The sequence below is a fragment of the Nestor notabilis genome, unplaced genomic scaffold (assembly GCF_000696875.1).
Source record: "Nestor notabilis isolate BGI_N333 unplaced genomic scaffold, ASM69687v1 scaffold2218, whole genome shotgun sequence".
Classification (NCBI taxonomy): Eukaryota; Metazoa; Chordata; class Aves; order Psittaciformes; family Psittacidae; genus Nestor; species Nestor notabilis.
This window is the reverse complement of record NW_009938551.1, coordinates 86,853-111,111: the sequence shown is the minus strand read 5'-3', so window position 1 is coordinate 111,111 and position 24,259 is coordinate 86,853. Positions and strand designations below refer to the sequence as shown.

Here is a 24,259-nt window from a genome sequence, read left to right as displayed (position 1 = left end):
AAGGATACTCTTTCAGGAAGTATCTGCTATGGGCTGGTGAACTCATGGGTGGAAAAGTTCTAACAATACTTGCTTTAAGAAGCTCGCAAGTGACCAGAAGGATGCCAGGAAAAGCTAAACTAAGCCCAGGTTCACCAGGGTGGACAGAGTCAAAGGGTAAATGGTATGAGATGTGAAAAGAGAAAACCTGGGAGGCAGAGCTAACCAGGGCACTGGCAACCAACCAGAGTACCATTTACAAGAGGAAAAAAATAAAAAATAACCCAGTCAAAATCTCATCCCCTTTGACAGTCAAATTCACATACAGAATCAGTAACCTTTTTGCAGCTGCATTTTGGATGCAACAGAGAAGAGGAATCTTAGGAAAGTCTGCAACTAGATCTGCAGAGATCCAATTCTGATGACTGCTGATAAAAGAGGAAGATACAGCACTTTCAAATTGTAGAAGAGCAACTGCATTATAAATTCCTGAGGGTGAGCACACATGGGTAGATAAGGACAAAATAGAAAGGGAAGCCAAAATGGTTTGCGGGAGCAAACAGTTTCTAGGGAAAGTGAACATGAAGTTATCACAGTTGCCTTGTTTCTAACACACAAGCAAGTAGTGACAGTCACTATAAAAGACACTCTTAACATAGTAGGTCTTAGTCCTTCTTCCCAGTGTCTGTTCTTACAACATGACCTCACAACATAAAGGAACTGTGGGGTACAAGTGTATATAAAAAGTGCATAACACAGAAGTGCGAACACTTCATCCAGACTTGCAGCCTGCTGAATTCAAGCCTAGAGCTGGCAAAGGGTGTACCCACACAGCACAGTCTCTACTCCTGGTGCGCTGTTGAAGACTAAGAAGTAGATGGAGTCAATCCTCCTTGCTTACAGAGCAACCCCACAGACTGTTTCCAAAGAACAAGATGCAGGAAACTCTTACTGTCAGCAGTTTTTCCTAGTGGTCTGAAGTGAGCATCTAACAGGCTGTCACTTCTAGGAGTGACCTGAGATCAAACTGGGGACAAATGGATCAAATATAATCTTGTGACTGACCAGAAGCAGTAGCTTCACTTTGTTTTGGAATATGAATACAGTAGCATGCCATAGGCAGCACTGGCTGGTTTATCTGCACTTATTTATCAGCACTTACCTGGTTTATTACAATTCAGCTTACAGATGATCATAAAGCCTGTCCCTGCAAAATACTGGGAAAAAAACTGCTACCACAGTTGCAGATCTGGTAGAAGCTGGGTGCTCTCTGAACTTTGTAAGAAGATGATTACATTGTGCAAATGAATTTACAGAACTAAAAATAAATTCAGAAACTGTAATCAACCATCAGAAGTGTACTGCAAGCAGCAGAATTCCTTCCCAGGAGTTTGCTGGGCTCTGTATGCCTACCTCATTTTCAGAAACAGGAAACGTCTCCTTTTCTAGGAGTTGGGTGGCATTTTGCAAGATTAATTAAAAATGAATATGTCTGAAGCAGGATTTGTTCTAACAATATGATTCTGCCAATGGCTTAAGACTGTCTATGCTGTACTATCCAGGGAACTATGGCCATGGCACAATCCAGAGTCCACCTACTTCTCCAGCCCTTTCTACCATTGTACATTGCAAAAATAAGCTGCCAAAGTGAACTTCTGGTTTCAAACCAGCTGGGATGACAAAAACCAGCTTGCAACAAAGCCTGACACACAGGTATAGAGCTCATGCAGATCTCAGCCTCAATTTTCACCCATTATGCAGCTGTCCGCATATAAAGCGCTAGAAATCCCTGCTCTAAACAGTAGTGCTACTAATGTGCTTAAGCCTCATTTACACCAAATGGATGCAGAACGAGAAATCAGCAACAAGTCAGCTGGAAACAGGGAGGAATTCTCTTACCTTCCATGGCATATTTCATATCCTGGGCAAAAAGGCTCCACATCACCTCTGCACTGATCTTTCCAACAGCAAGCTCCTGAGGAAACCTGAGGGGACATTAGGGAAAGGCTTTGGCATGTATCAGATCAAAGGGCTCTCTATTCTTTATTCAAGTCTGGGCTAAACTACAAGCTGAAGAGCTCAACATTACATACGCTTCCTTCATCCTAGATAAATGACCAGATGGAAATCAGAGATCATGAATTGGACTCTGTGGCATAGATTAAAAAACCTGAAAACAACACTGCTACTGAGATTCATTTTAACTCGAAAAGCCAAGCCCTGGATGTCTCTCCTAGAAGAGAAGCATACAATAATTCTGGGAACATGATCTCAGTGCCCTTGCAGCTTTTTCTGCTTTCTTGTCCATATGCCTTTTTTTCTAGGCTGACCTGTGAATACATGTGTCCTTCCCATGTTAAATCAATGATCACTAGGCCATAATCCAGCATTTTGTGTGTAATACTTTGTCAGATAGCTCCTGCCCCATGGGACTGTTGGAGGAGTATCCACCAGTCAAATAGACTAGTTTCAGGTTCCTTTCCAATGTGCCAATCCCACCCACTGCAATCTCCCAGTGCTGCATGGACAGCATATTCCTAAATCACAGTGTAAAGTGTTGTCAGCACAGCACCACGTGTGTGCATTAATGCGCATCCCAGAACTGCTCAACGTGAGAAAAAACCAAAAGAACTCTCACCCCATTTTCAGGTGTCTCCCTGAGTTCAGGATTGTAATAATCAGGGTGTTTGAGCTTGAACGCCATCGTAACTGAACTTTTTGATACTCTTCCATCCCAATCAAAAAGAGTTATTTATATAGACAGAGACAGATAAGACAGAAAGACAGACAGACAAGATAAGTACTTCCATAAATACACAAGTGACAGAAGAGATAGAAAGCAGTTTAACAAATAAAGCAGAGCACACAGAGACTAGCATTAGACATACAAGACAAGGAAGATTCTTACTGATTCAGGACTGGGGTGTAAGAATTCTTGTCCTCTTCTATGATGGAAACTATCAAAGTGATGAGCTTGGGCCAGAAATCCAGGTTCCTGATGCTGGGGCCCTGTTCCTCAGGAGGAAGGTCCTGATTTTTGTTCTGGGAAGGAAGCCATTGGAAAACCAGTGTAAATTTAAAAGAGAAAGAAAAAGCTGGCAAATGTAGATCTCCATAGGAATTCCAAACAGTAATTCCCTATGGACCACTCTTCTGAAGAGCTTAAAATTATTAATGCCTGCTGTCAACTTACATGATCTCATGCAAAACAGAGTAACAAGCCAAACCATATTGCTTACTGGTAGCCTTAAAGCCAAATAATGCCTGTTTTGTCATTTACCATGCCAAGAGCAGGGCAGACTTCAGGAGACCTTCTGAGACATCATTTGCTCTAAGCTTGTTTGAAATACTTGCTTTTTAGGGACTTGGGTTGATAACTATATCCACACTGACACATTGTGCGTGCATTACTGCAGAGTGGCCAGCAGAGCTCTCATGGATTTGAAAACAGTTTGTGTCTAGAGGTACCTCCTAAACCCAGAGCAGGTCACTGGGTGCTAGTAACCAAGATAAAATTTCACTACTCAAGGTTTACCTATGCTAAGAACAGTTTTTTGAACTGTCTACATTTTTCTCTAATTGGCTTTTTCTCACTCAAAGCTGCATTAAACCTTCCCTTTGCAAATAACTGATCATGAAATAGAATAGCTGAGCTGGCAAAACGAATCGTAATTAGTTACTGTAAAATAATTATCATCCTCCACTTACTAATTAGTGTTCATTAACTGATTACAAGTTTTTGCATTCAGAAGATAACAAGTCATATAATTTTGTTTGTGTTGGCTTTCTATACCAATTAGTATTCTTGTTATTATTTAAAGAAAATCAGAGACTTGGATTTCTGCCTGCTTATCAGCTACTCACAGGATCTGTCTGGTATTCGCGACTGTACAGCTCGTGACAGTTGTTGAAAATGTACTCATAGGTGGAGTTGAGGCAAGCTTTCACGCAGTCCTTCACTACCTGGCTGGCTCGGGGTGGACTCTGCAGCTCTTGGACCTGACAAGGAGACAACAAAGACTGTGAAATAAGCACTGTTCATAAATCAAACATGGAAAGAACAAGTCGGCAGTTTGGGAGCTACTCAGGACTTGGTAGGTCTGCTTTCAGCAACCTGTGCTATCAGTGATCTGCAACCGTGAATGGGTTGCTCTCTCCAGACATAAAAAAGCAGTGACAACACTTACGTCCCCGCAGGATTGTCTGGAACTTAACAGGGATTTTGAAGCACCAATGATGATCTTCAGGATAAATAAATCATGTGTTTTGATGTGTGCATAATCCAAGCCAAGCACACACAATTTCTGCTAAATTTATACAATTTTGCTATGAAACCAGCAAGCAATCTTTCTTAACACTGGAAGAATGTGCAATACACCAGAGGAAGAAATTACATCTAACCTGGAAAGCCTTGCTGAAGACCAAACACTTGCAAGCCTTTAAATACAAAAACTTCCTCTAAGGACATCTTTCATCACAAGCTTTATTGAATTTTAAAGTACACCAGACTCCTTAGGGACATACCATCTGATACGCTTCTTCCTCTTCCAACAGCAGCTCTTTTCATTATTTCATTGCTTTAGAAAAACACTGCAGGACTACTTCAAACTAAACAAATATGCAGGCATCACCCTGCAAATGAAACTACATCTTCAGACAATTTTGATATTGTCACTACCTCTAAACTTCTCAGAGTATTTCTATAAAGCAAACTTTCAATACGGACACATTGTCTGAATGGGCACTATCAAAATAAAGTTCTAAAATATGATTTACCCTACGGCTTAAGAATAAAGTTATAAACACATTCTGAAACACCTCAAATTAAAGATCTGCTTTAGTTTTGATAAGATAAAAATTACTAAGTGACATGTGCTAACCTACAATATTAAAAAAGAAAAGTAGGAATAATCTCATTACACACTGCTAGAACCATACGCTTAACTACATAAACAGCACATCAGTATTCATAACAAGCCCTCTTGGATCTCTACTGACAGATATGATCCCATTTCAGTATCTCACCCCCCAAGAAATAAATTTAAACATATTTATGAGATAAAAGATGGTGAAGAGATGGTAGTGACTGATAAATGTTGTACACAGGAAAAGCTTCCTAATGCTATTACTGAAAGTAAATTATCTTCCCAAAACCAGAATTTTCTTTTTTCCTCTTTTTTTTTTTTTTTTTTTTTTTTATTTGTGCTTTATTTATGACTGACAAACCCCAGGGGAAAAAACAACTTTCATCTTCATGATACAAAATACAGTGAAGTAAAGATAAAACGTGGATGTTTATTACATGGTCAGCAGATGATCTCCATTTTCCGTAACTGTTTAAAGCAACAATATGAAACAATGGTTTGAAAATGAGAAACCAACTCCTAGGGCAAAAACTGCAGAGGTTCCATTCCCATCCCTACACATAACACTACCTTCATCCTGAAAAAAGTGATGCTGGTCAGCAAATCCACTGTAGACTTCAGGTCCTGCAGCCGTTCACGGCTGCTGGCTGGGAAGTTATTCTGTCGACAGAAAAGGAAAATCCTGTTGGAAAGCACAGTCAGATCCATGCAAGACTTTAAGCATGTGCTAAATAAGGAAAGTGTCTTGGAAACATTTCCTGCTTGAGAAGCTTTTACCAGTCAAAACAATGCTCAATAAATAAGGCCTTTTTGCTGCAGGAGCGTATCTGTTTGCTTAATTAAATAGCTTCTCATATGAATGTAAAATCTGTGGATGCCAGGAGACTGACAGCCCTCAGCAGAAGGAGCTCTCTCCTTGGCTGCACAAGGAGAAGGCAAGGAGCAACAGCCACATCACCAGCATCTCCTGGCCTCTTGCTTGATGTCGCTTGTGTGGACCCTTTCATTTCTGCACTCACTGATTGCATTTTGGCTTCTCTTCTGAGACAGAGAGAGGTGTGGTATATTAGCAATGTCCCCACAGAAATAAACAGGCCTGAGAAGGGAAAATGAGCGCTGCTCCCTGTAAGAAGTCATGGTAACCACCCAGTTCCGTCTGTGACCCAATCTGCTAAGATAAGCATGTGTCCTTGCTCTAATGCATTTATTTTACATACTTAGTCCACCACCCTGCTGTCCATGACCACAGTTTCCTCTTCCACTATCTGGGTTCGACTGAAATTAGAAGTCTAATTGTCCCTTCCAGATATGATACGTATGTGTGCATATGTATATATATGCATGTAAGTGCATATGCTGAATACAACAAGCTTTGCTTCTTGCAAGAGTCTGTCCCTATTCTGACCTCTGGCACTGTGCCCTTTCCTACATTCCCTCTCTCCTTCCTGGTACTTTAACAGCATTCATGTTTCTCAGCATGTTGTTACAATCAAGCTGATATGATTGGTTTTGTTGCGAGTAAAATGGTAAAAGCAACCTTTGCTTGGATAGTCTCTTCATACACGCACAATCAAAAATTATTAGACACACATTAGACACGCACAAAGGTAAATAGGGCAGAAGGGAACAAGTTTTCATTTATTATTGGGGATTTGCAGAAAAATATGCTGTCTCCTTACAGCAATTAAGTATTGTTGCAGTTCAGAAAAACACTGCAAGCAATTTAATACTCTTTAGAGTCATTTGTAGAAGCTTATTCCTAGACAACTCTCATTTTAAACTTTACATTGCCCAGACAGGGACTCTCTGGCACTCACGGTATTCATCAGAATCAAAGACTTCTGTCATTCAACATTTAAACACAAACCACTGGATGAACACTGAGGATTGAATGCATGTTCTTGATAAGAAATAATCATCAGGAAAAGATAACATTACTTATATTGAAATTCAATCTCCCTTATGTCAGCTCACAAAACAGTTTTCAAACTAATTATTCAGAGGGTGACTTGGAGCTACTCGAGAGGGCTCCAGTTTTCCCATCCTGACCTGCCAATGGAAAGAACACACATCCGTTTGTCGCTTTCTTTTCCACAAATCCACACTGCTAGTAATTCACTGTTTAAAGTGATTAAAAATAGCTTGATTAAATTAGGGGAAAAGGAAGGATTAATCTGTATAATTTAAGTTGGAAATTCCCATCTCCTGTCTTGAAATCTAGAAACCAACACCTTTTTTTCCAGAATTTAACCTGCCCTTCAGGGATCTTAAAATAATTATTAAGAGTTCCCAAATTGCTTCAGCCATTTCAGTAAATACACTGCAAATTAGATAGCAGCTAAATTATTTAAACTATACAAATCTTTCCTGGTCCTTTATGCAAGATCTTACTTGTTTGTCCACAGTTTGGTTGCATGAGCCACTGGAAAGCAGCTTTTATTGAAGATCAAGCAAACGAAAAAGACATCACCACTACAGATTCCTATTGCCACTTGATAATTTTCCCTCTGCTACTCAGTCAATCAGTGCTCTCTTCAGACCTTCTCTTTCTAGTGACATCATTTTAGAATAGCTCTTTATACAACATTCCTTTTATCTTCTTTTGCATCTTGCCCCATCATTTTTATGTCTTCTTAATGCACTTCTCCTCTTAGTCTGCTCACGTTTCCATATACTGCATGTTTTACGGTAGTTCATATAAATGCGCTAATCATAAGAAGTTCTACTTTTAAATAAATAAAATTAAAGCTCACATTTTGCCACCATTGTTAAATTTTTCAATGAATTGGTCACTGATTGAAATCAAACAGCAAGAAATTAGAAAAAAAAAGGAAAAAAAAAGCCATGTCACATGGTAAGACCATGTTGACTCTGGAACAGCAAGGAAAGAAACTAGGGGGTTTAAGGAGCCTGATGGACCGATACCAACATTTGAAACTCATCTCTCCCCAATATGCTGAAGTGGGGAGGATCTCAACCTGAAAGGACATCTTGTAGATCCAGAGTCAGGGTCAGTGATCCAAGTTCACCAAACCTGAAGTAAGTGACAACACAAGGGCAGTTCTTCTAAAAGACTTCTGTCTCACTAGGGGAGAACAAGTCTGTTTTCCATTTGTAGACGATACCTGAAGTAGCTGATAAGACTAATTCAAATTAATTAATCTAATACAACTTGCATAGTTCACAACCCTTAAATTATTTCAGAAGTCTTTAGGAAGTTATAATGGAAGAAAAAAACATGGTTCGTGTTCTATTCATGAGGAAAACAAAAAGGTGTATTCATGCAACATGCTTGACATGACAATTCCGTAAGACAGAAACTACCCAAAAACTTAGAAACATATAAGAAATCCAGATAGTGTGTTTCCCCTCTGCCCACCAGAATGCCTGAAAGGATTCTGTTTATTCCTACTTACCCTGTACATTGAGAGATCAATCCGAAGTGAATTATGAAGCTGGTCCAGAAGCTTCACAAATCGTTCTTTCTGTTGAGCAGAAAACACCAATAAACACCACATATCATCACTGCCCCAGTGATGTTCAGTGTAAGCAGCAGGGTATCAGGGAATTAGTGTCAGATCTCAGGAGAGTGGGAGGAAGCAATATGGATGCATGGTATTGTGCAAGCAGTGTTTTCTTTTGATTCTTGGATTTACTCTCATACTGTAATTATTTCTGAAGTCTGTGTAACATTAGAATTGTTCACATGTAACATCAGAAAAATGCTCCATTATCACTCTCAAGTAGAGGTAGAACAAAACGCCTTCTGATTTCTAGTCTGCAATTTGCACCAAACTTCTATTTAAGAGAAAATATTTATTTAGAGATGAATAAAGGAACAGGCAGAAAAAGGTCTAATTCAGAGCAATGATACAGCTCCAAGATCTTATCTGTTAGTTCAGTGACAAGTATTACAGGCTTCTCGTGACTATCTTCTCAAGGTCAGGTCTCTCCACTGGATTCTGATCTGGCATCGTGAACACCTCCTCATTCAATCTATAAATTCTCAGTCTGAAGAGAAGCACGAGCTTTTCCAAATACTTTTCCAGCACGCTCAACTCCACCACATGTTATATGAAAAACATTTTAACCATTAGGGGGACAGACATTTTTTGTTTTGTACTTTCATAAACCAGTTTCTGTTTTTAAAACAACGTTCTGAAACGATCAGATCATACAATATATTTTATCAACAGTATCACCCGCAGAGTTTAAGGCTATTTGCTTATTCTATACCATCTGTGCTCCAGTATAATTTGAACACAAAGAATAAACATCATAATACATTACATTGATTAATACCTAAAATGCATGGTGATGACAATTAAACCATGCTCTTTGTCTAGCCTAGAAGAGCTCCACAGATTCCAACTCCTCAAGAGATTCAATATTCTTTACACAGAACTAGTTATTTATTGAGATGCAGAAGGACCACAGGCAAATTACAGAAATCCAATTGTAACATCACCAAACACACAAACATACCCCAAAATTGGAGGCTGCAAAGCGGTCTGAAGCAGACACATTCGTGGAGGCAGTGGTGTGCGCATAATAAGCATTGATATTGGCAAGTAAGGTGCTCATCACAGCTGGCACGCCTGGACACATGTATTTAGAGGAGAGACATGCAAAATGCCTGCAAAAGGACAGTTCTGTAAGTCATTCTGGTCTCTTTTGTGTAGCACAACTTGACTCTATCCCTTTAACAGCCCCCTTACTCTGGCTGGCACCATGAACAGATGAAAGCTATGTTTCCTCCCTTCCTGTAAATCTGCAGCATCCCAGAGCTTTTTCAGAAAGATGACATCTAGACAACAGATACACTTGAAACAAGAGAAATCCTTTCACTACAGCCCTTTCCATAAAATAGCTTCTTCACCATTTCTTGCCAACAGGTTGTGACTTAGGCGATACCCTGTGTTTGTAATCCAGTTCCTAGACTCGAGCTTGACACAAGGAAATCTATGTAATTCGCTGCCACTTGAGGCAGCCACAGGTTCTGAGGTAACATGAGGCAGCAGTAACTGGAAAGCATTCAAGCACAGCGAGATCACACACTAGTATTTCTGTGCTGCACTGATATGTGATTCCTTAGGGCTAACCCCTTAGCCTGCAGGAAACGTGCACACTCATTTGCATTTTCCCATTTAACTGCTCTCATTAAAATGCAACGAACCTTCCTGCAGGAAATATCAAAATTATGCCAGAAGTGGCCACGCTTGTGAAATGATTAAACAATCAAAGAAAATCTGTTCGACATAAGCGGGGGGGAAATCAGAGTTTAAGAGGTCTGATATTATGGGACATGGCAAGTAAAGTTCATCCCAACAGATAGGAGAGTTGGCATTTTTAAGCAATCCTTTTTAAGCAGGAATCCTCACTGAGCTCCCAAAGTAAATCTAGGAACTACTTTCTAAATGTAGCTTTCTCCCTATAGGACTCAAAGAATCACTGAATAGTTTGGGTTGGGAGGGGCCTTTAAAGGTCACCTGGTCCAGCCTCCCAGCACTGAACAGGGACACCTTCCAGTAGAGCAGGTTGCTCCAAACCCTGTCTAACCTGGCCTTGAACACTGCCAGGGATGGGGCAGCCATCTCTGGGCAACTTGTGCAACTGTCTCACCACCCTCATAGTGAAGAATTTCTTCCTTATAGCTAATGAAAATCTACCCCCTTTTAATTTAAAACCATTCCCCCTTGTTCTATCACTACAGGCTCTACTGAAAAGTTGTCCCCATCTTTCTTATAAGCCCCATTTGAGTATTGAAAGACTACTCTAAGGTCTTCCCAGAGCTTTCTCTTCTCCAGGCGGAACAAGTCCAGCTCTCTCAGCCTTTCCTGACAGGAAAGGTGCTCCAGCCCTTGGACTCATCACAGACATTAACTTCTGTGCTAGTTAATGTTCAAATGATTATAACCAAAAAAGCTCCAGTGAGAGAATTTAACGAGAATTCACAAATCAGTATTTCAGACAAACATGATACCGATGCCTTGCTTGCTACACAATACCTATGTACGAATTGGTCATTTAGGTATTTGATAAATAAAGATAAGATATACAAAATGGCTTTGTTTAGCTTGAAGAAGAGAAGGTGTGAGGAGTGGGAATCTAATCAATGTCTTGACTACTTAGCAGAGAGGGGAGGGTTAGTGAGAATACTAAGCCAGGACAAAATCCTTTTAAGAGGAAAGACTAAAAGATAAGCAGCAATATGCAGCAGTTACAGCACAGGAAATTCAAAGCAGGAATTTCCAATTTGGATTTCAACCATGGATTTCTTCCCTAGAGTAATACAGTCTTAGGACTGGAGCCCAAAGAGGTGGTCAATCTCCACCCTTGGAAATTTTCAACAAACTGAAAGAGGCCCTGAGCACCCTGGTACAACTTCCAATTTATCCTGCTATAAGCAAGGACTAGACCTCTGGACCTACCTTCCATTTCTTTTCCACTTTGGCTTAAATCAATAGGCAGAAAAGGTGCTTGCAAGTGACGTAATTACAGATCATACTTCACCCAAGGACTCAGATCCCAAAACTTTCAGCTTCTAACATGAAAAAGTTCACGTTTGTCTGCTATATTTAATATTACATTTGAAATAAGAAATGAGCCAGGTCTACAAGCCTACTTAAAGACTACTAGTTTTTAAGAGGAAGAATGGCTAATCCCAAATCCAAGTAAAAATATAGTGAGAAGGAAAATGCTCTTTGAAGATCAAGAACTGGACTAGCCTAGCTCCAAAGAGGACAATCAGTGGCTCCATTATACAAACTTCCCATAAATGCCTTCAACAGCACCTGGGAAATTAGTGACTTTAAAGGATTTTATCAATTGCCACACAGACATATTGGACAAAGGCATTCACAAAACCTCATCCCTTCTCAAATCATCAGAAATTGCCAGTGGGAGCCCTGGGCAGTACCTTATTAACAGAGTGCTCAAATGGAGATTTGAGTCATAAACTGTAAATGGCTCAGCTATCAATAATAAAATATGGTCATTTACACTACCAAAATTGGTGTTATTTCTTAGAATTAATTTTAAAGATGTGCACACAAACTGTTCAGGTAGATGCTTAATTCCAGCCCTTAACTTCGACATTAATTTCTAGGCTTTGAGGAAACCAGTGATTCAGAAACAGGCAGTCTCTCCCTGCGCACAGTAAGCCCCATAAAAAGCAGCTGTCACTGACAAGCCTTCCATTACCAACACATTTCTTCCTCTAAATATTAATAGTCACATCAAACAGTTACACTGATTACCCGCCCTAAAGACCACATGAAATACTTCTTACGTCATGGCCTGGTATATTGACTCAATGCCGTAACGCATTGCGAATTCATCCACGATCTCTTGAGCTGTCTCATCAAAATACACCTTCCAGGCATCATCTCCTTTGGCATCAGGGATCTTCACCACCCCATTCCCTTGCACATCTGTGAGATGGTGAAAGAGGTTCTGAAACACAAAACACGATTGAAATCACATATGCTGAAGCCTTCAAGTTTCATGAAGAGTTTGGAACTGCTCAGAAGACGTCACTAACACAAATTTCTTTGCTCTCCCACCTCTGTCTTCCCCCCCTACCCAATATGTATTTCTTTTCTTCTTGACTTCTCCCAGCTGACTATTTTGCATGTGTACCTACGATTTTAACCAGCAGACATTGTGAATGATGCAGAGGAGGTGCATGTGACAATGCATGAACGATGCATGTGAACGATGCAGAGGAGGTGCATGTGACAATGCATGAATGATGCATGCGAACTATGCAGAGGAGGTGCTTCAACACAGTAAAACCACAGACTAGTTTCCTGAAACCTACACACTTCTGTCCTCAGAATGAAACGCCTTAACATGGATGAGTTATTTAAACTAGCTGACGTAACAGTTCTATATTGGCTTTGTAACTATTATTTCACAAAACAGTCCAAACAAATTTTTTTTTTTTTTTAAAGGACATCCTTAAGATCACCCCTACAAACTAGACACTTGCATTATTATTCAACATAACCCTTCATTTTATCTAATACTGCAAAGACTTTCAGCTATCACTGCTGTGCAGAGTATGCATGTCTCTCAGATTCATCAGCCTTTCAGACAGCAGGCTCCCTGTAGTAAGGAACGCAAAAATCCAACAATCTTATTAGGAGCTAGATGACTCTGCTTTACACTATTTTTCCTGATTATTCTACCTGTAAATCATCTTCATATTATGATACACAAATGAAATAAAGTGATACTGAAAATGCAACCTATTTGCAAAAAAGGGTAGCAAGCAATTATGCATGTTCAGAAGGAAGAAATCGAACTGGCTTACCAAGCAGAAGCCATCACTGAACTGATAAACAATAAATATGTATTGAAGGACACAACACAGCCTATGAAAAGAAGCCTACTGATGTTTTTCTAAGCTTCCTATCTGTCTGTTCTCTGGTAAGCCCAGAGGACACCAAAGGGCTCATCTAGCCCATCAACTGGATAAATATGTTGTTCTGTAGCTGAACTTTGCGATACATCTGTCCTTCTTTTCTAATCTGAATTTGCTTAAACCTCACTGGACCTCATGATACTCTTTTATGTCAGGTGAAAGGGGATCTGACTATTCTTCCTTATTCATGCACTGAAGAGACAGACCCTGCTACCTGCCTTCTCTTTGACAGAGAGACTGGGCACCCTGAGACAGGTTTTTCCCTTTAGTCCTTCTCACAAATCATCTTTGGATCTCTCCCATCTTGTGCAGCACTGCCTGCCCACTCAGTCCACCCAAGACAGATCAGTAGTCAGTAACCACAGCTTATCTTCTATTCCCCAACAGTTGTTCACAGCTACACACCAGTGCAGCAGCACAGAAGAATTTGTAACACCAGTATCCACATCACTCAACAGCAAGAGCCAAAGCCCTCCCTAGATCAGAATTTACTTATAAAGAAAGTCATAAATAGGTACAGTACATGCTGAAAACATCATTCAAGAAAATTCGGAGGTTTCTCCATGTTAAACTTGTGGACCAATGCCAGATCTCTGCCACACAGCAACACAGCTGTGACAATGGGACAGAGTGAGACAGTCAGCCCCTGGTGTGGAGGAGAAAGCCTAAAGCCTTCTCTGCCTCCCTGACAAATGGAGGTCTGATGATTCAGCTTAGTAGGCCTGCACAGCAGGGAAAAGAAAGCTCATCTAGTGCAAGGAGAAACATTTCAAGGAAGGAAAGGTCAGAACATTGCTTCTTCAAGAGACAGAAGGAACATGGCAATGACTGAGCTGAACCCACTTCTTACCTCATGAAGGCAAGTGTACTGAATATGATATGGAGCCACCTTCTCCTCGCCTTTGATCTCCACACTGATTTGTAAGCGAATAGCCCCAGACACTGCAGACTTATCTGTTCGCTTTTCTAAAAGAAAAAATCGTCAGTGATTACATGCATTGTTCATGTCTAGAGCAGAGACATCTTGGGGTGACAACACTGGAAAAAAACTGCTGGAAGCTCAGGCTGAGCTTGTGATCAGAGTCACCATGGAGAAAACTTTCTGACTTTTTCTAACATTGGCTGTTAAGTAGTCATCAGCAAAACAACTGCCGTGTTACACCCTCAGTATGACACACCTCGCTAGAACTATGTACATTTCTAGTTGTGAGAGAGCCTTTCTGACAGCAAATGTGCTGTAGGGTCTTGGATTCAGTCAGCTGAACTAGAACCACCAAGGACAGATCCCTTTTCTGAGAACAGGGCTGACTGATGTGGAATTTATTCCTTACTTCACCACAGTCCTTAGCTCCTGGGAACTGCTGGTTGTGCCTCTGAAGATTTTGGACCTCCTAGGATTATTACTATACCTGTCAATTCAGCACCATCTGGTTACTTGCCAGTACTTTCTACAGTGTTCTCTTTTGGTCACTGAGAAAGGTCTCAACAACTTCCCAGCCCAGTGCAGTCCACTTGCAGGTCTTACAGACTATTAAAACGATTGTGTTGGCACAAAACCAGTCACAGGACAGGAAACATACGTCCAGCACAGGTGGAATCCAGTCCTGCTCTAAGCAGTTTACCCACTGTACTTTCCTGACAGGGAAAAAACATTCCCCTTCTGACATGTTACACTCCTCACTTTAACTGAGACCAAAGCCTTGCAGCTGCTCTGCAACACTATCATATGCCCCTTGAAACCATGTGAGCATTTTTTTCCTTTCTGCAAACTGTCTATATGCACCCACGTGCTCTCAAACATTCCCAAACTAACACGTGACAAGTTTTCATCCCCAAAGCCCTGCTTACCAAGGTTGTACCACACATCCATTTCTCCACTAAGAGTACGGACTTCAATGATTGTCTGCCCCAGGAAGTCATCTGACTCGCGCTTCAATCTCTGCTTGACACGAGACTTGATGTCGTCATCTTCATCCCATACTCGCACCTTGATCCGGTCAGAAGAATTATGGCACTCACTGCAAACAAGACAAACATCATGTTGAAGAGCACATAACTCAGCCAATATTTTTATGCTACGTGCATCACATTCCACTTGACCCACCTGCCCAACAGCAGAGGGATGCATAAACAAAATGAAACCCATGCCTATTAATTTAAAAATGGAACATCTGGTAGGAACTACACAACAACATTTAGGTGCACTCTGAATGCTCTTGTGACATAGACACTGTACTTCAGATGCAGGCTGAAGAAGCGCCCTGCACTGACTGCAACCACCGACTTCAGACTTGCTAAGCGTATGTGACTCTTTTGCTCATCTTCACTCTCAGCAGCAGCTCCCTGAACTTGGGAATTCTCTTCACTGTTGCTGCTTTTGGTGTGAAGCCCACAAAAGCCTAGTGATAGCTAGGATAGTAAACTCAGCATACACACCCCAAAAATGATGACGAGCATCTCACTGATTTATGGTAGCTCTCCTCATCAATGATCTGTTCAGCTGTAGGTATTAAAGGCTACTTGTGTTTATGGATGTGCAGTACCTAGTGTAGTACGGCCAAGGCCTATGACAAACACCCTTCTTGCTGTTTTCTAATAACAGATAAATAGCTCAAGTGGAGTTAGCTCTCTTACTTCAAGATAGTCATAAGCAGTAGTGTATCAATGTACAATACATTATGATCAGATGATATAAACACTGGCTGTGCCTGGGCGGAAAGGGTGAGATACAGTAGTTACAAAGTTGGTATTTAATTACTAGAATTGATTCTGGTTACTATTCACAGCTCAGACTGATCTGTGCTCTGGGCAGATCAGTAAAGACATTTCCATTTTAAAAAAAGCAGTTTAACTGCTTGCTGAATCAGCTCAATGCACAGGCAGAATCTGCAGCTTTCCCCCTCTTTTTAGGAGTTAGATACCTTCTGTAGAACCAAACAGGCTTCCACATGTCAGAAGTGGGTAGAAGAACCTTATTATAAGAATTCTGCTCATTTACAGAGCATGAATACAATAAAGCAATCTGAATGCTCAGAGCCACTACAAATGTCTGCCCTCGAGGAAATAAAACCTATGAAAAGAGGCAACTTGTGCTGAAGGCCTGTTTTCCAGCCTTTTTAACATTAACATGCTGCATCTGTTGCTAAGCAACAGGGAGAAGGAAGAAATGGGTCAGAAGAGATTTGCTAAGTCTGGTCAGTAAGATGTGGCAGCGACTGGTATTTGCATGATCTCTACCTAGAAATAATTTGGGCTCCTACTGCCATTATTGTGATTCAGGACTGCTTAACAGACATCCATGCAGCTAATATCAAATTTTCCAGTTGAGAAGAATAGCTGGGAATTAATCAAAGAAAGTTAGAGGTAATTCCATGCAACTCCAATCATGGGCAGAAAGCACCGCTGCTCCCTGCCTTTGCTGTACAATCAAAACTCTAAATAGAGATCAGAAGAACGAAGGTTCAATGCTTCTCTCCTGTCTTTATTCTCCCCTTCCTCCTCCTCTACTTCAAGGATATCTTCCTTTAACAAAACCATGCAGAAAGTGTTTACTAGCAGGGAACACTTGGACTGCTGCTTTTTGTAGTTCTCTAATATATCTGAGCACAATGCCATGTCTACCAGCAACACAGCATAAGCACGTAAAAGAAATCCTCTGTTCCTGACATGGTGCACTAATGTACATCGTGTCAGTACCTCAGAGGCTCACTGTTCAGAAGTGCATGGGTGCCTAAGAACACAGATTGGCACACATGCCATTTACAAAACACCCAATTTCCTCAGACCTCACCTCTGGCACACATGTTCTTTGTTAGGACTGGTTTGATATTGTTTCTCTGCCACCATGGATAGAAAATGCCTCTTTCCTTTAGGAAAACATTCACTGTTTAGACCTAAATCTACCTTATCCAGTATCATATGCATGATACCAGGCTCCTGGAGTGCTGGCTGTCATCGCTCATTTGGCTACAGCAGCATAACTCACTGTTAAGTGCTACAGGAAACTTTCCAGTAGCATTTGCTAAGCAACCGAACCTTATATTCTAACACACCTTTGTTTTTTTAAGATACTGCTCAATTCATATTCTTAATGCTATTCCCATGCCAGACAGTGAGTCTTATCACGGGCTCGCAGCAGCTGAAAGCTGGTGGCTTACCCATAACATCACCACCTAAGTCTGTAGAAAACACAGTCCTTCTGTTGAAGCAAGACAGTTGTGTCAACACCAGTTCACGTTCCAGAGAGCACTCCAAACCAGAACCATCAATACTAGAGAACTTGGGCTTGATGAGTGATTGCAGGCTAAGTAATGGGAAATAGCTTCCAATCTGTAACAGCATCACGACTCTGATAGACTGTGGCTAACAAGCTCTGCTGCTAGAAACTTTCCCCTTCATTAATACAAGAGCTGGAACATTTCTAAAGATGACTGCCCCACTTCTTGCTACATTTCTGAGAAGCTTGATGTCACTGTGTGCGCACATACATCTGTCCAGTGTCCCACAGCTGAGCTCCCACAGCTTTCCCAAGAGGATGCACAGAGAAGAATCACTCTGTGACCCCATTGTAAGGAAGAAAATATCAAAAGCTTTCAGGCTCATTTCAGAGTGCAAGAGACTGGAAACCAGGTTCCCTTTGCATAGAGCTCAGAAATTGTATAAATCTTTTATATCCATATTGTCCTGATGTCTGCATTGGTGCCATTTTTATAAGGAACTTACTTCTGCACTTCAAGCTACCAAATAAAGTAACAACTTCAAGAAATGGCACACCATATCTTTAAGAAAACTTAAAATTAAATGAATTGTGGAGGGGCTTTTTTTCATTAAGTTTTTTTGCCTGAAGCCAGGGGTTGCAGGAGCAGTGGAAGCACCTGAGCCTGGTTCTGCTGACTTGCTCTCTATGCTACTCTACCTCCACCTCTTCTGCCACGCTCCCCTATGGCCTCACCCAACCTCAAACCACCAGCTCCCCACACACATCCCCTGCACTGTCAATACTCTGCCCTCTTCCCATGCCCAGTTATCAAATGGGCTGAGGGGAAGCACGCGAGCACACGAAGCTGTAGTTAATTCTGGTCTGCTCACACAGCAGCATACCCACACACATGCTAATTGGTATATTGGTGGCTAAACAGAACAAGCAACTGCTGAATTTACACTATAGTGCCTCCCACAATGAAGTTAGCAAGTTTACCCTTCTAATCTAGCTCCAACTTCCACCAAAAGGACTGTAGAAAGCAATTCTTACTTCCGAGACCTCTCCCCATCTGTAAATAAAAAGACATTTCTGCTGAATCTGCTAATAATTTGCTGCTTGTGCTAACAACATTTGCAGCATTGTTACTTAACCTCCACAGGAATACTGAAGCCAAAGACATAAGCCTTGTTAAGTTGTGGTGAAGTTTGTATCTCTCACAGCAGAACCTTTGTAAAGGTATACTATAAAACCATGTGTCCAACAGTTCACAAAATGATCTTTACTGGCAGTAAAGATCACAAGTTTAAAGAATGGAGAGTGCCAAACTGAAAACCTGTAATTTTTTGTCACCGTTAGTTCACATTTGTGAACCTACACTCATGAAGACAGTCTGCTAAATAACTGTAAGGGTTAAAGTCCATTTGTATGACATCCACATGGACATTTCTTCCCAATCAATTTCTTATCTCAACAAAAGTGTTATCAACAGGTTGACCCTGCAGGACCCCCAAGCCCTCAGCTTCATTCCATTAATGCTGCACTGAGACCTAGACTGTGCATCTCTAAAACACAGTGTGCAGCCTAGACAGGTGGAATGCCAACACAGAGTCATAGAATGTGTTAGGAGGGGCCTTAAAGCTCATCCAGTTCCAACCTGTGCAGGGACATGGGCAGGGACACCTTTCACTAGACCAGGTTGCTCCAAGCCCCTGTGTCCAACATGGCCTTGAACACTGCCAGGGATGAGGCAGCCACAGCTTCTCTGGGCAACCTATGCCAGTGTCCCATCACCCTCAGAGTGAAGAACTTCTTCCTAATACGTATGGCCATTTTATATAAAGATGTTTCCTTAAATTATGTTGTTTTCTTCTGTTTTCTACCTGAAGAGCAGCAGAACCCAGAGGCCCTGTACGCAGCCAGGAGTCCACTGTGTTTGACAGCTCCCAAAGTGGAAGACAGCCCCTGGCTTGTATAGTGGACATGCTAATAAAAACAAAAAGCAGTAAGTACATGTAACAAGAACAAACAATGGAAGTTAGGGACCAGAGGAAGCAACAATATTTTGCAGATTTAAAAGTAGGTCAGTCAAGCTGAAAATTAAGTAGTTTTGCTGTGTTTTGATACAACAACAAGTATTTATGGTTCAAAGAGTCTAGTGAGTATCTATATGGCCATATTCTTTGAGCTGTTTCCCTTCTGCACCACGGCAGATGCAGCTCTCAAGAAGGGCCTGTAAACTTCACAGTCCAGCGCAGGGGACGTTTCGTGCAGTGGTAGAGAAAGAAAGTGCAGGGCTGCTTGAAGAAATAATGGGTGAGAGTGCAGAAGGTGGGAAAATGCACAGAAGAGGAAATTCTTCCTTCTGAGGAGCAAAGCTTCAAAAAAAAAAAGAAAAAGTTATTTTCTGAAAAATGAGAAAAAGATGTAATTGTAGGAACCACTATGAGAAAGCTTAGTAAAGAGTTATAACAACAGACAGAGGGAGCAGAAAAAAAGTTGCCTATGGGAAATGGCCTGGCTGAAAGAGCAGGAGGATTTGGATGTGGTTCAGATGAAGGCTCCAACTGGCAGCTCTGTTGTTGGCAACCTCAGTGGGAGTGGAAGGCAGGAAACTTCTCAAGACAGGTTAATTTTTAAACAATACCAAGATTCTTCTATTAGAGAGAAAAAAGGACAGTGGGGAAAACACCGAAGGCAAAATCAGAGTGATAAGAGAACAAAGCTAAAATCCTTAGTAGCTTAGACATATGCCCTGAGATACAGGTGTTGCTGTCTAAGAACAAAGAAATGAGTTTTCTGTTCTAACAAGCATGAAGCTCTTTTCTTAGGGGAACAAGTACAATCATTTTGCTGTAACCCAATGCTACAACACCAGCTGACAAATTAATGGTGCGGCTCTCCTAACTACAAAGAATAGATAAAGTGATTCTGAGCGTTACATCCTTAGCTACATTAACCCAGCTTCCCAACAGGTGCTTGCCACAAGGCATCAACTCTGAATGCAAATTTAAGTTTCACACTGGTAGCTGAGCAGGAGAACAACTGGGATTTTATCAGTGCCAGTTTCAGAATCCTCAGTACCTGAAGAAGAAAGGAAGCAAGACAAACTGAATGGTTCCTGCCATGCAGTGAAGGGAAGCAGAGGAGACAGTTACTGTGGCATTTATAAACACAGTGCTCCCAGAAGGAGAAGTATAAAATACAGCTCTAGAACAGACATATATAACCACAGAGATAACTGAAAGATGCCAAGCTTGACAACAGCTGAAAGGAAAACCGAGGAACTGAACAGAAGCTTCTGAGTGACAAGCCAGTGGTTAGCTGCGCAATAACATCATTCCCAAAGGATTAACAGGAATGCATATCATGTGGGTCTCTGCATGTCCTAGTAAAACTGATTATCTGTTAGCAGGAGGCACCACATTTATTTTAACTCAGTTACTCTTCTGCAGTCACAGAGAATAAACATGTCTCTTGCAAACTGTTCAGTGTTGATGTAATCTGTTCCAGGCAGTGATTTCACACCCACCATTCAAAGCTTCAGACACAGCTGTACTCAGATCATACAACTTCAAAGAGATATTACTGTAAAATGAACGAGTCATTCTGCACCTAGGCCAAGAAAAACAGCAATGTCCTGTTTGAATCCAGTAACTGCTACTGTTCACAGTCATTAAAGGCCGGGGCACTTACTGAATACAAGGTACAGATTAGCAGCCTCCAAACAAGCCCTTTAAAGGAGCTCTTTAAAATGAAGACTCTGTCCTGCAGTCAAGTTTATTCTCCCTAAACTGTCTGCTATTGTAACCCAATGGATGCTCAGCTTCAGCCTTCACAAAAGATTCTAGGAAGCCTGTAATTTCTACTGACAGTCTAAAACATGTCTAAATGGGGAATGTCCTGTTCTAATTGCACTGAACAGTGCAAAAAATACCTTTCCTCTAGAATTACTGGGCTGTTTCCTAAGGAAATGGAGTTCTGCAGACTTGTTATGAAAGCTTCTATGTTCCAACAAGTTTTGTGAGAAGAGAATCCCATACCAGCTGCCATCCCTGGAAAGCCTGCAGCCACCTGATTCTCATGTACCAAACGATGCAGACAGCTCAGAACCAACTGCAGGCAGGACGCATGCTGCCTTCTGTCCCACCAGAGTTAAAGGCAAGGGAAGAGAACTGAGGGGCACTTGTACATGGCAAGTGAAGGAGGCTACCTGTAAGTCTGCTCATCATAACAACAGGAAAGGGATCAGGGATTACTGCAGAACGAGAATGACATGTAAAGCAAAGGGAAGCAGGGCTTTGTTACTGCATGCTGATAGAACATCTCTTCCATCAATGCCTGGAGTCCCTCATCAAGCCTCATCCTGCCAAGCATCACACATGCAGTCTCTGCATCAAGCCTGCAAGACTTTGAACTGAAAGATCTGAACTGAGCAGAAAGACCAACCCTTTATATTTTCCTAAGTCTTCAAACTCCAAGGAAAGATACAAAAGTCTCTCCACAACAATGTATTTCCTACAGCTAAAGATGTAAATACATAAAGAGATAATTTTCAGAAAGGAACAGGACCTGCAAACTACTTGCCCAAACAACGTGAATATGATCCAAGAACCAGTCATTAATCTAAGCAGATGCCTACAGTTACACAGGCTAGTAATGACCTAACTAGCACTTATAATGGAAATCCAAAGTGTTTTCAACCTTGCCTTTTCTAAAACACGGTTCTAAATGTGGACTGCCAAATTGGGTCAAGCCAACAAAACATTTTTTTCTGAAAACATGTAGAAAAGGAACTAAGTCATATTTAAGGAGAAGTATTTAAGTTAATACACTTTAACATCCATCATTGTGAATAAGCACAGAGAAAATATTTGGAATAGGCTACTGCAGCCTCAGAAACTTTAAACCTTATTTAAGCTGCTTTTAATAAACTTTACTGAGTCTGTAGAGAGAATTATATCACTCAGCTGTGCACAGTCTGCCTCAATTCATGCCATGGATTACGGTAATAATGCTATAATTATAATGATGGATGCACACAGATTTCTGGCTCTATATCCAACCTTTGAAAAGACACTGAAATAGTGATTGTATAAAGGACACTGGGCACCTAATGAGCACCAGCTACAAACAAGTCTCTCCACCAAGCCAAACAGAAAAAGAACAGCAATTGCTAACACACACATTAGTTACTGACCTGACCTCTCTGTATCCACATATCTTGTACCCATTGAAATATTTAAGCATTTTGAACACCAGGCCTTTCACAAGTCTACCGCAAGGTAGGCTTTCAGTAACTACCAGCACACATTTCTCTCACTATAACAAATTAACTTCTTTCTAAGAATCCAACACACACACATCTCCCTTTAAATTTGACAATCTCTTGATTGTCCTGACAATCTCTTCTAAAAAAAGCTTAGTATGTAATGGGTATTTTGGGACCTGCATATGTGATTTCCATATAATTATGGGCTAGAAAATTTCAGAAATTTTAGGAGTTGTAGGCTGAAAAAAGAGCCATAAATGTATAAAAGGAAGATGGGCGTGTGAAAAACCAGTGCTGCATACACATCTAAATGATTTTCCTCATCCAGCATACGGTGAGCTTTGACATCAAGTAACGAAACAACAGACTGACTCCAGTACTGAATGGAATCAATCCTGCCATCAATCTGCACACTGTGCTTGCTTCCTTCATCGTCCCCTGCTATTCCGAGGCAATTAAAGCAACCACCTAGACACAGGCAAGAAAGAAAGTAGCATCAACTCGCATCAACTCTTAATGCCCAATAGCATATTATCTGCTGAATCACAGACATGGCGATAAGATCTAAACTGTGCCACCGTTAAAACTGTGACATTTATCACATTGTGCTATCTATCTTTAAACACAGTATTTGTTGAAGCTCCTAAAATTAGAAGGGAACACACTGCAAATACCATGGTAACTACTTGGCATGGCAAATCAAGGTCCTTAAGGCTCCCACTTAGACTTACTGCTATTGTGACTGGAGTTATCCAAATGGCACCTAAGCATACTTACTACTTACCAAGCAGTAATGTTACCTTGGATTAAACTAAGAATAAAGTCAAGGGCTTACTCACTCAAAATAGCACCAAGATTTTTCTGACGTTAACGAGTAGTTCAAAACTACTTTAAAAATAATTTTGTTTTTACTGTACATTGTAAAGACAAAGCTGGGGTGATGTAAGCCCCATTTTAAAACACAAACAAATTTCAGTTTGCACAGACAGCTCCCCCCAAGCAGCTTAGGAATTAAAAAAAGGAAAAAGAGAGAAGATACAAGGTAAGAGCTTACATGTTAAAGGAAATAAAGATGTTTGAGGTTAAATGAGATCATCCAGACTCTTTAGAAAATGCTTGCTGGATTTGATGTCTCCATTTTGCTTTGTAACACGTTCAATGATAAATTGAGGGTATTGTTTACTTATTCAATAAAAGCAGGATAGAATAATACATTCTTCAGCATTCTGAGAGCAGTTGATACATAAAGAATTGTGCCTCCAGCCTTTGCTTTCAATTCAGACATGGATGCATTGCTCATCTTGAAAGCAGATAATCCCTTGACTTACTGCTACATTGATTTTCCAGAGCTGAAAGGGGAGACTGGTAGTGTCACAGCCAGTATCAGACAACTAACTATCTTTAACCTCAAACACCAATAGCAAATCACAGAAGTAAGTTATGGGAAGTTTACTTAGTCTTTTATACAAACTTTAGTCCTTTATATTACAAAGAATTTTGAAAGTATGTCTATTTGC

The 24,259-nt window shown here is 40.8% G+C and overlaps 1 protein-coding gene across 1 annotated transcript in view; it reads right to left on the bottom strand.

Moving 5' to 3' along the window:
• Positions 1-24,259, bottom strand: part of UNC13B (unc-13 homolog B (C. elegans)) — a gene marked incomplete at its 5' end in the record, with an annotated part of 146,943 nt that overhangs the window by 46,098 nt on the left and 76,586 nt on the right. The window contains 9 exons of the mRNA XM_010019365.1: positions 1,879-1,964; positions 2,888-3,021; positions 3,844-3,978; positions 5,415-5,504; positions 8,261-8,329; positions 9,330-9,480; positions 12,136-12,299; positions 14,123-14,238; positions 15,121-15,290. Coding sequence (XP_010017667.1) covers positions 1,879-1,964; positions 2,888-3,021; positions 3,844-3,978; positions 5,415-5,504; positions 8,261-8,329; positions 9,330-9,480; positions 12,136-12,299; positions 14,123-14,238; positions 15,121-15,290 — 1,115 coding nt within the window. The remainder of the gene's footprint in view (positions 1-1,878; positions 1,965-2,887; positions 3,022-3,843; positions 3,979-5,414; positions 5,505-8,260; positions 8,330-9,329; positions 9,481-12,135; positions 12,300-14,122; positions 14,239-15,120; positions 15,291-24,259) is intronic.